Source organism: Wolffia australiana, chromosome 4, assembly GCF_029677425.1.
Source record: "Wolffia australiana isolate 7733 chromosome 4, ASM2967742v1".
Taxonomy (NCBI): domain Eukaryota; kingdom Viridiplantae; phylum Streptophyta; class Magnoliopsida; order Alismatales; family Araceae; genus Wolffia; species Wolffia australiana.
In genome coordinates this window covers 21,847,501-21,864,676 of record NC_135838.1, presented here as the reverse complement: position 1 = coordinate 21,864,676, position 17,176 = coordinate 21,847,501, and the positions used below count along the sequence as shown (strand labels likewise).

The window sequence follows — 17,176 nt, the reverse complement described above, 5'->3', positions numbered from 1 at the left end:
GAAATAACTCAAATAAGTTGTCGAAGACGGCTTAAAAAATTGGTTGATGTACTTTCTCTCTCTCACATGGGTTTGTAGTATTTACATCACTTCAGATGGGTTTGTATTATTTACATATTTGGATTCCTATCATCTAACATTTCTCATCCATACCTAACTTTTCTCTTTTGAAAATAACTCCTTGGTCATGAGCACAGTTCTCCCTCTCCCTCTTGCCCTCTCTCTCTTGCTCCTGGAGTTAGTGATATCTTGACGGTGAAGACATGGATATGTGACAAGGTTGATGACATGGAGAAGCGTATTGGGACGCGGACGAATGCAAACTATTGGCAGGTTGATCATCAAGCTGATACAAGAAAAACATGAGACGTCGTCGTCAACCTTGCCATGTCTCTGTGTCTTCACCGTCAAGAGATCGCTAACTCCAGGAGCAAGAGAGAGCACGAGAGACGAAGAATTGTGCTCATGACCAAGCAGTTGTTTTCAGAATTGGAAAATTTTTGGTATAGATGAGAACTGTTGATGATAGGTATCCAGAGATGTAAGTAATACAAATGGGAGGTTTGAGTATAAAGTTATGGTTTTCAAAAGTCAACACCCAAAGGTCAAGAAAAGTCAACACCCAAGAATATTGACTCGCATGAGTACGAGGTGGTCAAACAAAGATTTGGGGATCAAAACTCAACAAATTTATATAGATGGGAAGACGACCTTAAAAAATCATTTATTTTATCTGAAATAGCAATATTTGGTGGAACAAAAGTTGAGGCTTTTGCATATGAAGTCACTACAAATAACCACAGCATATTCAGGGGAAATGGTGATAATTTGATCCAAAACTCTAGAAAATTTATTATGTGATTTTAAAAAAGTATTAATCAAAATAAACAAAGAATACAAATGCAAAAACTAGAACCTCAAAAATTTAGGCCTTAAATCATGTTCAATGCTTTTTAATTACGTTATTCTTCACTTTTGGAGTCTCCTAGTGTGTTCAAAACAATTCTACCTCTTCTTTTGATGGATTGAAAAGTTTAAACCAGGATAATAATCACTGACTAACAATGTGAATCTCTTTATTTTCGAAAAAAAAACACAGCTACACATTTCATGAATTGAGGATATCTCAAGGTAATTTTTCTGGGAAGAGATAGAAAAGCTTAATAAAATTCATATGAACATGAGAGATCTCAGCCATCCATTTATACAAATGAAATTTGATGGCTGAGATGACACAAAATTGTGCCCTCAAAGTGGTCACACTGTTCAATTCCTGCAGTTCACAGCGATTCCATGGTCAAACAAGCCCTAATTGTTGAATCTTGATCCGTTGTTTACCTTATTTCACGTGAACCTGCACAAAAATGCAAAACAATAATCACATACAGAAAGAGTTCAGTTTTTATAAGAGTATGTGATGAAAGTAATATAAAATTTTTTTGACATATTAAATATTTATTAAACCATTTCAGGTCACCTATGGGCCAACCCCTATGCCCATGCTGCTGCACTAGCTTGCTGGAGTGCCTTCTGGTAGGGACATCCACAACAGCTATCACTGTGTGCCTAGGCCTATAATTTTTTTAGGCCTTATTAATTCCTAAGATAATCACTAAAAATCCAGAAAAAAACAGTATAACCATGAATATTTACATCATCTAATTTTATAGGGCCTTTTTAACTGAGAATTTTGGCAATGGTTGATAAGCTTAATCTTCTTTAAATCCATACCACCTGAATAAATGTATAGACATAAAATTGGTTACTTTAGAAAAATAACTAGTATGGCTTAAAATGGCAAACTACAGCAACTTTTAAATTTTAATTTTATTTCTTCTTATATTCTTGTTATTATCTTTGGTTCCATGTTCTCCACTTGAGTCTTGAAAGAACTAAACTCAATAAATGTAGTTAATTTAAAATGGTCGGACCTTGAGAAACATCAAACATAATAATGATAAAGTTAATTTTTAAATAATGTAAAAATTAAGACTTTGGATGATGAAATGCTAATGGTGAAAACATCCTAAAAGAACGTTAACCTACATTAAGATATAAATGAATGCACAAGATGCACGTTATCTTGAGGCTAGTACTATCCTAGTGGATGCATGATTTTGATCTTACTTAGGCAGTTTGACTTGTTAGATGCAAACTATAATCTTCTCCAATTGATGTTTTATCATGATGATGGGATGAAAGTTATGAAATATTATCTAAGTTAAAGTGTTATCAAAGATTACTTGAGAGGTCATCTACTTGAGTAGCTATTTGTCTTAATATCATATATGTACTGGGAGTAATAAGCCAATCTATGCAAGAAATTTCTCAAGTACAAGAGATTGATAAGTCAAGGGAGCTCCTAGAAAGGGATTTATCTATAAGTTTCAAGTACAATTTGTGTAGATGCCTATTCCAACTCTAAGTATCTCGGTGACAGAGAGGATCACAAGTCTAACAACAATTATTGTACATTTTTTAGGGGAAACTTGGTTGCTAGCATGCATTTTTAGTACCTTACATGATCATGTTTACATGTTTAATTGCATTAAATTACTTATATTCGCATGTTATCAAGCTTAAAATGATTAAATCTATATTTTTAATGATTTTCTGAATTTTCTGTATTTTTTGTGCATTTTTAGAGATTTTTCTGACAATAGATTTTAAAACAATATAATTTTTTAGATGGAGAATGATTTTTCTGGAATTGTTTGACATTGAATTTTGAAAAATATGATTTTTCTATGTCAAAATAAATAATTTTATATGTATTTATGACCTTTTATCTTATTTAATATAATTTTAAAATATTTTTAAGCCCTTTTATCTTGCGTTGCCACTTGTCGTCATTTGATTCGTCAAACGGTGACGCCAAACTGGCGCTGATTTGGCGATTACCAATCATTTTGCCAGACAATCATGACTTCGTGATTCACGAAGAGATGATTGCCATTGTGACTGAAAAATCAAAATTTTGAATTTTCTGACACAGGGGCAATGTGGACGAATAAAAAAAGAATTCATTTTTTTGCGATAAATGCGTGAATGGGCTGAGGGAGAAAATGACAAAATCTAATGTTTCCCTTTGTTTTTTTTCTTTTCCTTTGTAATAGCAGGGGGCAACGTGGCCACACGACACGTCGCCACGTGTGCATGTGGCTCGCGCGTGTACACATGACGCACACTTGTCCACCGTTGACTGAATAAAAAGCAAAAAAAACTGATGTGGCGCGCGGTGACGTGCTGCCACGTCAGCTGCGAGAAGAATAAAGTAAAATTTTTTTTAGTAATATGAATAAAATGATTCTTTTTTTTGTCTTTTTCCTCCTATAGGTACACGTGGCGACTCCAAAAAGCATGCGCGTAGAAGATGAGAAGACACGTAATATCGAAACATTTGACAGTTAAACGAAACATTTCAGAATTTCTTTGTCTCCCCCTCCTCTTTCCTTCCATACACTCTGATCTATGAACAGAGAGGCCTGGATTACTACGAAATTCATCTTGAACTTACTTCCTACTTGTGTGCACTGATTGAAAGATAGTGAGTTTTGAGATCCATCAAGTGTGTTCTTGGTGTCCTAGGGATGTGGGAATAAGCATAAGAGAAGAGGAAATGCTTACCGGCACTTGCAAATCACTATGATCTTAGGAGAACGTAAGGATTTAAGATAAGCATCTTCACTTACGTTGCTCTTTTCCTGACACAATTGTTAGCCTAATTAGAGTTTATCATTCTCTTTTCACTATTGTTTCACTCCCTTATGTACTCACTATCTCATCTATATATTTTCCATCACACCGTTCCTACATCTAATCCCTTACGTACTCTCTATCTCATCCGCACATCGTTACACATAATTCTACGTTCACTTCCTTTGTTCTTGCTAATTTAATTTGAATTATAGCTATATACAACATAGTACTCAATATTACTATCTCGCTTAATTTACTCTAATATTTATCTTTTCTCACATCATTAATTACTATAATAAGAATTAAGTCCTTGATCATCATTCCCTATGGAGACAATTCGTACTCATCGCTAACTAAATATTTGTAAGTACATTTAAATATATTTTTATTAAATAATCTCAATTACCAACGATGAATTAAACCCTTAAAATTGAGATTATGATTGGTCACTTGATGGCAGAAGATATTAGAGTTTCTCACTCTAGTGCAAAAGCTAAGAATAAGACCATGAATAAGATGGCATGTGAGATGGTTTGACCAAAGTTACTTATATATGCCTTGGACACCATCATAGTCATCTCCCTGTGCCTACGCACTGTGACAACCATAAGGCTATGTTTCAAGAAGGAAAAATCACATTTAATTTTTTGCACATGTTTTTGAAGTTCAGTCATAATTGAATAATTAAAAAAATTATGAGGACCTTCTTTTAAGGGAATTTGATTAAGAACACTTCTTTTTAAGTCATATCGTAATATAAAGATGACAGCATGTCTACAAACAATGGGCCTCTGCATGCCAATTTTTTCATGCCTTTCATCATTGGTAAAACCCAAATAATTGGGTTATTTTGATGTAATTTACATATATTCATGCATAAGAAATTATTATTTATGTGAGTTATCAAGTTTAAAATTATTAAATATATTATGAGAGAAAATATGATTTGTGGATATAATGGTATTTTTATGGATTTTTTCAGCATCATATACTTTTTGATTTGGAATATTTTTATGGGCCTTGCAACATATTGCCATTGAATTTAATCATAGTGAACAATAAAGAGCTTCGCAATGATTAGATGTGATAATCATTGCAAAAAGGTGTAACTATGGCATCATAAATCACAATGTCATAATGCCCAATCATTACTGATACCTTTTCTTATTTTTTATTTGTAAGGGTATGCAGACCAATAGAAAAAAGACTAGATTTAAATTACAATGAATTTGATTCAAAGATTATGATAAGAATGAGTAAAAAATGTTTTAAAAATTCAAAAGTTACAGTGGTACACCTGACGACATGTGTACCACTACGACTGATTAAAATCAGAATTATGCTGGCATTGTGCACCAAAGCACATCACATCTTGCAATCATTAGCAATCTTTTGGTTTTTCCTAACGCAATGTCATCAAGTTTACATTAGAGTGTCATTTAATAGAAACTAAAAAAAGGGTGATGTGGTGTGGGGGGGACTCGCCCCTTGTCCTGATTACTATTTATGTAATTAAAGTGTCTTTTTGTCTTCTTACTCTCCACAAGGACACACCCCACCCTTTGAGTTTGCATGTGTAGATGACAATGGATCCATGTCAATTGTTAAATGAATGACTATTTTATATTCTAACCATCAATAGAAAACATACAAACGACATAAACAATGATGAGGAGAAAGAAAAATGGACAACCAAGATTGATTCAGCTTCAAGGCAAGATATTTGATGATCCAAAAGGCTGATTGAACTGAAATTTTGAGGGTTATTTCATCTTCCCCCATTCCTTCCATCCGTGTCATCCAATCTATGAATAAAGGTGTGGATCCTTGTCAAATCTTCCTTAAACTTTCTTTATTCACTTGTTCAAAAATAGAGAGTTTTGGATATCCATCAAGCTTGTTATTGGTGTCTTGGGTGTGTGGGGAGAGGCAACAGAGAAGAGGGGGAGCTTACCTGCACTCGAGAATCACAATCATCATGGCAGAAGGTAAGGATGTACAGTAAGTATTATTGCCTTACATGTTGGGTTCTGTACTTTAGTTCATCCATGGAAAAAAGGTGTTCCATGGGTGCGGAAGTGTGGTCGATTGATTCTCAATCAATCTATAAAACAAAACATTTGTATTATCTTTTGGGGAAATCGTTCCACCCTTGATTTTGCCGCTCTGAGATCGTTCTGAAGCCGTTCACGTGTCCGGCCTCTAGAGGTGTCCACACAATCACTCGGCGCTTGGATCTCCACATCCTCTTCTTCACTTCTTCTTGAGAATCTTGAAGATCTCCTCACCATGAAGACACTCTTCCTTGGATGAGTGTAGAAGAGAGTGGAGAGGGGAGGGGCTCTCAAATGAGGCTTGCATGGGTGCTTAAAATGAGACCCCTTTCCCTCTTTATATTTCACTTAAGGTTTTTCTCAAAAAATCCTCCAAAGAAAAATATATCCACCAATGCCCTTATGACCTTGTGCGTGTGACCCTCTAGGCCCATGTATCGTTCTAGTTAATAACTTAAAGGGCCCAATAACATTTATTGACCAACCTTATTAATTAACTATATCAACATATAGATTAATTAAATAAGGATCGATTTAACCCAATCGACAAGTTAAGTTTCCAGCCCGTGGGGTGCCAAGCTACACCTCGTGCTCTAGAAGATACCGAGTATTCTCGAACTCTCTCATGGAACCTTTACCGTCATCGGTTACCGTATATGTATAATCCATCAGCCGTGCGAGACTCTCGAACGACTTAGAGCATGGTTTATCGTCAAACCCTAATCCGTCATTCGATTAGTACAGATGCGTAACGGGGATCATTGGAGAACGCCTTCTCCAAGATCCTCACTACCCTGGCCAGGGATTTTCCTGCATCGTCTTCCTCGACTCAATCTCCTCTGATACCGAGGGCGGATGATCCCATCTTGACCACTCAATCATCTCCGTAAGCTTCTTACTACATCCAATTTATAACTTATTTGAATCCCATGATTAGAGGCTCATATGTCATAGTCAAAATGTAGTCGTCCACTCACGAGATGTCCTTGGTGTCTCAGGTCAGTGGATCACTTATACAATCGTGACTTGAATCAACCTGATTGACGTTTAGGTATAATACCATTCAGGGATTCATACGGATAAATTCAGTGAACTCTTTCTCCAAAGAGCACCCACTATCTGTCCTTAGTGTCGCCACACTAATAGCCATAGGATCAGCTATACTTATCGAATAAGTAGGATCAGCTAGTGCTATTCTATCCGGATAATTCGATGTCCGTCTTGACTATCCTCGAATAGGAATATCTAGAATACATGTTTAAAGACTGGTGATCACTGTATTATGATCTCATCATAATTCACTAAGTCATTGCATGTATTCTTGGACTTCATTATAAACATCACATAGAATAATAATGAATGTAAATATTTTATTCAATGAACTTAAATATACATGGTAGTGTGATTGGCTTGACGGCCACATAATATCCATCATTACATTGATTTTTCATGGCATGATCATTAGGTTATAACCATTTCACCATCCCATTCTACTATCACATTACGTCTTTGTGTATCCAATCACTGTGTCACTATCGTCTCACTCGTAATCCCCTTTACAAAACTCATTCTTTTCATCTTTTCATTTATGTGTATTTACTTTCTTATCTCTTTATTTTCACTCCAGTCTTGGTCTCAATCACTCTTCTAATTATCAGTATCTACTATCTACTATGGCCATCTTAACTTTATCACCCTATCACCTTACATTTTTCTCATTTATGGACCCTGTATTATATATATATCATCTCTCCTCATTAATAATTGTTTAAAGAATATTAAATACTTAAGTATTTTTCTCTATGGACATGATTCGCATTCATCGCTACCTAAATTTATTTGAGTACAAATTTATATTTTTAATTGATTAAGCTCACAAATGCCAACGAAATTTTTAAAAACCCTTATTTTGGAGTTTATGAACCACCACATTGTAAGTTTGGGAAAGCCATCCTAAATTTACATGAAGCCTTAGATGGCAGTTATAACTACAAATGGTAGAAATTATGTCCAATCAGGTCTATCAACAATAACTCATACACTCCACTTAGTCTAACCCACTTTAAATGCCCCTTCAAAAGAACATTTAGTTAGATGGAAAACAATAAGTTTTATCAAATTAAATAACATGTAAAGAGATAAAGATCCATCTCCATGGAATGAATTTCATGCATAAGGAATACAAATTTGGCTGAAGCTGGAAGTTTGGCCTCAAAAGTTTTAGGTGCACCAAAGTTTTCAGACTAGTTTGGTCCTACCTCTTCATAGGGAACAAAATTTAGGTCCCTCCTTGGTTCATTAACACATGACTTCATCATGAGTAAGACCTATATAGCTGACTTGTAAATGATAAATTATTTGTTCATGATCCAGATGAAGGAAATGGTTTATAGATTTGGATAAAGTATTGGATAAAACGATTGTAAAAAATAACATATCCTTGAAATATTCTATGTACTCCCAAGGTACTGAATAATGGGAGGTCTTAAATCATCTACATCTCGGCCTTACCAACATTAAGGCCTTTTCTAGGCACTCGCTCCTAGAACTACTCGATCTTTCACAATAAACAAATAAATAAACCAAACTTATCATTAATGCAAATTACCAAGATATTGGCAAAGTGGATGGGATAGTCCTCAAATTCTGGTCAAAGACTGGAAAATCATATGTAGTGTCTTATTAAAATACTAAATAATTTTGTGAATATGGTTCATAAAAAGCCGTGGGACTTTACACAGCCCAAATAACATATTTCTAAACGCAGAAGTACAAAAACGTAAACATATTTTCACATGTTCTCAGTAGAAGATTTCAATTTCTTCTCTGAGTGAATTGACTTTAGATCTCCATAAACTTATTTATTTGGTTTCTTGCATTTCATTGCGCAATCCCAGAGGTTATTCTGGTGTCCTGATATCTGGTTTTTTGGGTACAATGTGAATCAAGCTTACCCATGGACTATTTAATATGCTATGTGCGATATCTCTATTGATCCACATCAAACATTCTTCTATCATTTCTTTTCCCATAACTGAAGGTTTGGTGGTATCTTGACGTCACTGACAGGTCTATAGATCACCATGAGATTTTTTTGTGCATATACATGGATTAAAATGGTCCTTAAATGTCTGCTACAGATCAATAATTCGTAAGAACTACGCTACAGGTGAGAATAAGCTAATCTTGGGCAACAAAACATATTCCTACCCATCTTCAACGTCTGAAATGCCAACCTCTCTCCTGCCGCGAGAGAGACAGTAATATAAATCACGAGTACGTTCTATAGCGCAATAATTTTTAAGATCCTTACAATTCTCAGAGGAAATCGTACTCTGATTCGTTGCATCGTTGAAACAAGATACATGCCACCTCAAGTGCCAAAATATCCTCAGCGATTCTGCAATGAAACGCAGAATCTAAGGAAAAAAATACATTTATATGATCAGAAACTTGGGGTGTTTTGACGTCCCTATCACGCCTCTACTTGGGCAGCGATGGTGTCGGCGAGGTTGGCGGCTTCAGATCCTCGTACCTGTGTTAGACAGAGAGAGAAACCGGAAAAAGAGAAAATAATTTTAAAACGGACGATGATTAGAAATAATTAAACGCGAAAGCTTACATATAAAACGGCGAGGAGGGCCTCGCTGAAGGCAACGGAGCATATTCAGTCAAGGTTTGCTCGCTGGCGATGGCGTTTGAAGGTGGCGCCACTGCAACCGCTGTTACTGGTGCATTCGGAGATGGTGAAGATGGTGGCTTGAGATCATCGTACCTGTTTAGAGAGAGAAGTTGATAATACCCAAACCATGCAAAATAAAATGTTTGCACCAAAGTCTGACGACTGACATGACAAAAGGCGACGATGGGCTCGTAGATTTTGGCTTCACCACATCCGGAAGAGCTTCCACAGATTCTACGGCTGTTGCGATGAAGGGCGCACTCGGCGAGGGTGAAGATGGCGGTTTGAGATCGTCGTACCTGTTTAGAGAGAGAAACAGGAGAAAGAAAGAGACTTTCACGCAAGACCCATGAAGCCAATCAGTAATATTATGATCAATAAACCAATAACTTACATAAAATAAGGTGACGAGGGTCTCGCAGCGGAGATTTTGATAGTAGTCTCAGCGGATACTTCTTGCGGAGTTACAGCCTTGACGGGAGCATTTGGAGATGGTGAAGACGGTGGCTTGAGATCATCGTACCTGATGAAGTTCAAGGGAGAGTGAGTAAAACATTGGTTTGAATAATCTGATATTTTGAAGGAAATGAGTGCATTTGCTAACATTATAAACGGTGACGATGGTCTTGGTGATAGTGGTTGGATCTCCGGTACGCCAGCCTGCCCGGATGATGATGATGATGGGTTTTGGATAACGGGCGAGCTCGGCGAGGGAGAAGATGGTGGCTTGAGGTCGTCGTACCTAATCCAGTTCATTCACGGGGAGATTAGTTAACGAGGGATTGGATTAAACGGAAGGGTAGATAACTTACGCTGTAAACGGGGATTGAGGGGTAGGAGTTTGTTTCGATGTAGGGATTGGAGCTGCTCCGTTTTCTACAATTTCCTTCTCACTTGGCGTGGGGGTTGGTAGACTCTCTTCTTTCTCCTGTAGCAAAGCCTGGAAGATGATCACGATAGAAACAGAAGGATAGAGCTTCAATGCAGTCAGTTGTCAGAAAGAAGTTTAACCCTTGGCGCTGGCGGACTGTATTCACGTTGAGAAGGGATTTTGTTGAGGAGGTCGCCCATTGGAGTTCGAGGTGCTGTTGTCTCTGCAATCACTTCTATTACTTTGCAGTAGGAGAGGCTTCTGTTCTTTGCCATGAAGGCAAGCAGCTCCGCCACCTGTCATGACATTATCGTCAAGCCGGAGCTACTTACTGAAAAAGGATCGAAGAGCAGGAAAATAAAAGTAGGAAAAATGGTTTTACTTGAAGATTTGAAACGAGGCCGCCAAAGTATGTGTCTTGGTCTGCAAGAACAAGGTTGTGAGTTTCCTTGAAGGAATCTGTTGGTCGCTCCATTCCACCAGGTCTAACTATCTGCAATAAGTGATAAGGTTAAGATTCTTTATTTGTTCTGAGGTTAATCATTAGCTCAATTTCCTACTTACGGTGTAAGGAAGGCCACTGGCAATAAGAGCTTCTTCTGCCTTCCTCTTCCAGCAGAGAACCCCCCAAAACAAGCTTTCATTTGATGTGAATTGGAATGCGGATAAGCTCATGGATATGAAAAACATTCGGAAATTTTATTCTGTCAATTAAATTTACCGACTTGAGTAAAGCAGCAGGAAATCCAATCTTGTTGGTCCCCAGGGAGGTCACTAGAAAAAACTGCTCCACCTTTGAAGCGGTTGCTGAAATTAATTTTGAACACGTGGTGAGCTGTTGAACGGAGTGCTAAGCCATTGTGGAGGAGTCTCAATAATCTGTACCTGCTTCAATGAGATTCACCGTAGCTTTGTAATCAATACGATAAGGTCCTGTGACATCCAGAATTTCCTTCTCACTAGCCCCAATGCAGCAAATAACGATGGAAGCGTTCCCAATAGCACTTCCAATTTGCCCCTCATTCTCCAAGTCACATTCAACTAGCTCAAACCTCTCTATTGCTGGGCTAAAATTCAAGACTTTTTCATCATTTTCTCTGGAAACGCTAAGGTCTAAATAATATAATAAAATAGTGGTGAACCTTCAATGTTCAACAGCAAACAAATAATTGATTTTTAGCAGGCTTACGTGGTACTTCAGAGTCAACCAGATCAGCACCCTTACGCGTCAACTGCTTAACACTCTGTGAAAAGGGAACACAGAATTTAGATTAAGCAATTGTACCTTATTCTTCGTGTTTATGGTCTTAGATGATAGTACCGAGGGGATGATGACAAGTCGTCACCTCCTCCATCATTCATCCTTCCCAGGATGAAGATGACGATGAAGAAATAGTTCATCGTCTCATGTCAGGATAGAGGATGTCAATGATGATTACAATTTTGCCTCATCCTTTTCTCTCGTAGCTCCCTTGACTAACCTCTCTTAGATGACAATAGGAAGTGACAGAATTTTCATCACTATGCAAAATCAGTCATCATGCTCGAAGACAAACGACCATGAATAAGCTGTCATCATTGTCCTCATCATTCATCTCCTCGGATGACGATGACTAGTGAAATTAATCATTGCTTCATATCTGCAGGTAGGATGACAATAATGGCGAACATTATGTCTTGTCACTCTCCCATGATTAAGCTCTCTCAGATGACAAGAGACGATGACCGGATCCCCATTGTCATTTGTGTACGGCCAAGATGGCAATGGTGGGTTTTGCATGAGAATGATGATTTTTATCATCTTACTGAAACAATAATTCTTAACTAAAATTATCGTACTTGAAGCAATGGATCTGCTCTTTGTACACTTCTCACTCCTGCCCTTACTCGGAAACCAAGCTTCAGAAGTTCCCTTTAAAATTCAAGATTGTGAGTCGGGAGATAAGCATTTCAAAATTTAGGAGAATTAGGCATTACAGTCAAACCTTACTGTCCGGGAGCCAACTTTACCAGTTGCACCAGCGACAAATGCTACATTACCATCTTTTGAACCATTTTTATCTTGAGCTTGAATAGTTGCCCTAGTATTCAACTCAGCTGCACCATGAAAAGCTTCTACATCATGAGATATTTGAATGCTGAATACAGCGATCTGTCAATGATTTCTTACACAGGGATTTTTATCCCAAAAACAAGATTCACTACGAGAACTGATAGAGGGAAGTCTAATGGTGATTATCACAAGTATATAATTAGAAATAAAAATAACTGATTATGATTAGAAGGATAAATCTCATTCATATGACGTCTGTTGATATCCCAGATGTGGTGATGCGAATTACAAGTAATGAGTGCGGTGTCTCTTACAAAATCCACAATGTCGGTTAGTCCATGAAAAACTTTTATTATAAAATTCAATAAATAGTCATGGAGAACAGTCCCGGAGAACGTGTAATCAGTCCACCGGCGTTTTAATCAGAGTTCCTCCAAGCGCTGCCATGAATTCCCACAGCAAAGCGGTACTCAGCAAAAACGATCAAAGAATTAAAGTAAAAACATACATGAAATTCAAATTTTACAGGCTTGTACAAATTAAAATGAACTAATTCCAATCTGGCGGATCCCCCATAGCTCAAGGTGTTGATAACACTTTCCGACCGAACCTTTTCTGATTTCAGACATTATATCCATATCCGGAGACATAAATAACCATTCCGAAAACGGCGACAAAATTATGGACAAAATTATAGAGTCAAATCCGTCGAAATGAGGAATTTTGAAAATCCCCAGCGATCCGGCGTTCAGAGCTACCATATTTCAGGGGAATTAGGCCAATGGGTCGGGATCTTCTTCTCGCATTCAGACGCCGATTGCTCCGACCGAGGGTGATACCAGAAGAGAGGGGCTGACCAGAGAGAATGCCCGATCCCTCCGAAGAACGCGACGATCTCTTTAAGAAGCAGGGCGGCAAGCTCGCCGCAGGAGAAGACGGCAGCGAGAGAAGCTCCATTCTTCACCGCAGGAGACGGCAGCCGTTCAGAAACGATCTCCCGCCATCTCAGTGTAGTTCTACAATGGCCGCGGGGAGGAGAGAGAAGCCCCGTTGTCCTGTCTTTGCCTACGTGGCAGAATCGACGGACAGGATTCGCCCTCCGAATTCCTCGGATATCCACGTGGCGTCGTGAAGTCCTCACCTGCAGATGTGGTGGGCCCCGCTCTATCATCCAAGTGAGCATTATTGGGCCTGCTTTAATTACTTTGGAGAAATGGGCTCAGCATTGGACCAATGTATGGTTTGTGGGATTATTTGGTGCTGGATTTGACTAGTTATTTATCTAAAATATCTGAACATCGGATAGAAAAACACTATTTTGCTGAAGTTGAGGCCAAGTTCTAGCAATTTGGTGTTTGGCAGGTGGATACTCCTTCATAGCCATGGTTCAATCGCTTCTTCCTTAACCCGTCTCAGGGTTTATGGAACAGGAAGAGGAGGATACAAAAGTCCAAGCTCTAGTCAAACCTAAGCAAAATTTACGAAGAAAAAGAAAGAAAGAAAAATAGGAGAAGAAGAGGAGGATGAAGAGAATATTAAAAATACGAAGAGGAGGAAAGAGACAGAATGTTAATGATGCAATATGCTTGTCTTACAGATGTACTCTATGACATACATGTGTACTGGTCTTGCAGCTTCACACCTTGAAGATCCCTCCTGATGGGTAGAACATCTCCCTATACATTAATCACCTAGCGTCCCTTTCGTTTGGCGATCCTATGTGAAGTCCTCGTGTCCTCAACAAATCCATTATCTTTTCTTGAGCTAGATTTATGGACCTTGGTGTTGTCCAGAAAACAATTCATATCATTTTACCTTTCTAGATGATGAAGAAAAATTAGGTGTATTAATACATTGTGATTGTTAATTGGGATAATACTACAAGGAAGCCCGAACTTCCAGTTTTGTAGAGAAAGTAGCCCCAACTTTCACATTTGTAAAAAAAATAGCCCAGACGAATGAGACGTCGCCACTTGGCGTCCAATTTTTTTCCCCCACCGCCGGTCAAAGGGTGACGTGGATGCCACAGTGGCGCCCAGGTGGACTCCACGGTGGCATCCACGTCACCGCGTGACCGCCGATGACGCCGTGGTCCATCCGCCCACGCCGCCACCCGTCTCCGTCTCCCGCCACCGGCCGACTCCGTCCCCGACGCCGCCCGCCGGCGTTCGCCGTCGACGCCGCCCGTCTACCGCCGCCGACGCCGCCCCTCTTCCTCCGCCGTCGACGCCGCCTCTCTTTCTCCGCCGTCGACGCCGCCTCTCATCCTCCGCCGTCGACGCCGCCCCTCTCCGTCCGCCGTCGACGCCGCCTCTCTTCCTCCGCCGTTGACGCCGCCCCTCTCCGCATCCTTTCTTCTCTTCTCTTTTATTCTCGTCTTCTCTTCTCTTTTACTCTCGTCTTCTCTTCTCTTACGAGCCTCTCTTCTCTTCTCTTTTATTCTCGTCTTCTCTTCTCTTACGAGCCACTCTTCTCTTCTCTTTTATTCTCGTCTTCTCTTCTCTTACGAGCCACTCTTCTCTTCTCTTTTATTCTCGTCTTCTCTTCTCTTACGAGCTTCTCTTCTCTTTTATTCTTGTCTTCTCTTCTCTTACGAGCCTCTCTTCTCTTCTCTTTTATTCTCGTCTTCTCTTCTCTTACGAGCCACTCTTCTCTTCTCTTTTATTCTCGTCTTCTCTTCTGTTACGAGCTTTCTTCTCTTCTCTTTTACTCTCGTCTTCTCTTCTCTTACGAGCTTCTCTTCTCTTCTCTTTTACTCTCGTCTTCTCTTCTCTTACGAGCCTCTCTTCTCTTCTCTTTTATTCTCGTCTTCTCTTCTCTTACGAGCCTCTCTTCTCTTCTCTTTTATTCTCGTCTTCTCTTCTCTTACGAGCCTCTCTTCTCTTCTCTTTTATTCTCGTCTTCTCTTGTGTTACGAGCTTCTCTTCTCTTCTCTTTTACTCTCGTCTTCTCTTCTCTTACAAGCCACTCTTCTCTTCTCTTTTATTCTCGTCTTCTCTTCTCTTACGAGCTTCTCTTCTCTTTTATTCTTGTCTTCTCTTCTGTTACGAGCCTCTCTTCTCGTCTCTTTTATTCTCGTCTTCTCTTCTCTTACTAGCCACTCTTCTCTTCTCTTTTATTCTCGTCTTCTCTTCTGTTACGAGCCTCTCTTCTCGTCTCTTTTATTCTCGTCTTCTCTTCTCTTACGAGCCAATCTTCTCTTCTCTTTTACTCTCGTCTTCTCTTCTCTTACGAGCCACTCTTCTCTTCTCTTTTATTCTCCTCTTCTCTTCTCTTACGAGCCACTCTTCTCTTCTCTTTTATTCTCCTCTTCTCTTCTCTTACGAGCTTCTCTTCTCTTCTCTTTTACTCTCATCTTTTCTTCGCTTACGAGCTTCTCTTCTCTTCTCTTTTACTTTCGTCACAGGCGCCGTGTTCATGGAAGAGGAAGAACAAGAGGAAGAAGAAGAGGAAGAGGAAGAACAAGCCAATCTTCTTTTATTCTCGTCTGTTACGAGCCTCTCTTCTCGTCTCTTTTATTCTCGTCTTCTCTTCTCTTTTACTCTCGTCTTCTCTTCTCTTACGAGCCACTCTTCTCTTCTCTTTTATTCTCGTCTTCTCTTCTCTTACGAGCTTCTCTTCTCTTCTCTTTTACTCTCATCTTTTCTTCTCTTACGAGCTCCTCTTCTCTTCTCTTTTACTCTCGTCGCAGGCGCCGTGTTCATGGAAGAGGAAGAACAAGAGGAAGAACAAGAGGAAGAAGAAGAGGAAGAGGAAGAAGAAGAGGAAGAAGAAGAGGAAGAGGAAGAACAAGAGGAAGAAGAAGAGGAAGAAGCGGAAGAGGAAGAAGAAGAGGAAGAGGAAGAACAAGAGTAAGAAGAAGAGGAAGAAGAAGAAGAAGAGGAAGAGGAAGAACAAGAGTAAGAAGAAGAGGAAGAAGAAGAGGAAGAGGAAGAACAAGAGTAAGAAGAAGAGGAAGAAGAAGAGGAATAGGAAGAAGAGGAAGAGGAAGAAGAAGAAGAAGAAGAAGAAGAAGATGTCTCACTGAAATGGAAAATGACTGTCGAAATCCGCATACTGCTACTAAGTCACCTCCCCCCAAGTTAAGCTCGTACATGCTGCTGCACCAGGCGTGATTTTACATGCAGTCTTTTGTAGCCATTGTGGAAAGATGGTTTGTAACTGTATAGCGGTTATTTTGGTTTTGGGACCTATAAAATATGGGGACCGATTAATAACCGATTATAAACCGAGTGAGGCATAGTTAATTAAAATTAAAACACTCAGACATATTGTTATCAATAACCTCACATTTCGGCTAGTCAGAAATAAAAGCCGTGCAAAACTTTTGTGCACCTACCTCTAGAAGATCTTGCACGGCTTCTGCTTTCAATGTCTTCATTTGTCCGATGACCCTCTCGAATCCTTCGCGGGTTGTGCACTTCACTACTTTCCAAAATAGGTTCCTCAAGATGTCGGTGGAATGTCCCTTCTTTCTCCAATTTGCATAAATATGTCTTGCGTAATGTCTGTGTTCCGCATTCGGTAACAAACCTGCCACTGCATTCTCGAGACCATAAGAGATGTCAAGGCGTATCAATGTATTAGTGCACAACATTGATTCCGCCTTAGTCAAGTAAGTCTTAGAATAAGTAGTATAAAGGGAACGACTCAATTAAATACCTTTTGCTGATCACTTATAATCGTCCAACCGTAGCCATCAACAATCCCTAAATCAGTCATTAGCAGGCTGATAAACCAAGTCCATGAAGCTTGATTTTCCCCTTCTACCACCGCCCAAGCTATAGGGAACATCTGGTTATTCCCATCCCTCCCCA

General features: G+C 39.1%; 1 protein-coding gene across 1 annotated transcript; it reads right to left on the bottom strand.

Annotated features, from left to right (window-relative positions):
- Window positions 1–9,014: 9,014 nt before the first annotated feature.
- TIC62 (NAD(P)-binding Rossmann-fold superfamily protein) lies at window positions 9,015–13,375 on the bottom strand. Its single transcript, XM_078574406.1, has 15 exons — window positions 13,118–13,375; window positions 12,292–12,403; window positions 12,146–12,218; window positions 11,496–11,550; window positions 11,192–11,368; window positions 11,032–11,113; window positions 10,871–10,943; window positions 10,689–10,799; window positions 10,447–10,602; window positions 10,248–10,363; window positions 10,040–10,177; window positions 9,830–9,958; window positions 9,603–9,734; window positions 9,376–9,528; window positions 9,015–9,288 (listed from the first exon to the last, which is right to left on the bottom strand). Exons 1-15 carry the CDS (start codon window positions 13,314–13,316, stop codon window positions 9,237–9,239), a joined length of 1,758 nt encoding a protein of 585 aa, XP_078430532.1. The 5' UTR covers window positions 13,317–13,375; the 3' UTR covers window positions 9,015–9,236.
- Between the last annotated feature and the right edge of the window lie 3,801 nt (window positions 13,376–17,176).

Bases quoted from the DNA above. Each gene is read 5' to 3' on its own strand.
- TIC62 (XM_078574406.1), bottom strand. From the start codon at position 13,316: ATGGAGCTTCTCTCGCTGCCGTCTTCTCCTGCGGCGAGCTTGCCGCCC. The intron at 10,364-10,446 runs GTTAAACTTCTT...GCTTTGCTACAG, and splicing joins ACAGTCCGCCAGCGCCAAGG to GAGAAAGAAGAGAGTCTACC. The intron at 10,178-10,247 runs GTAAGTTATCTA...GAACTGGATTAG, and splicing joins CCTCAATCCCCGTTTACAGC to GTACGACGACCTCAAGCCAC.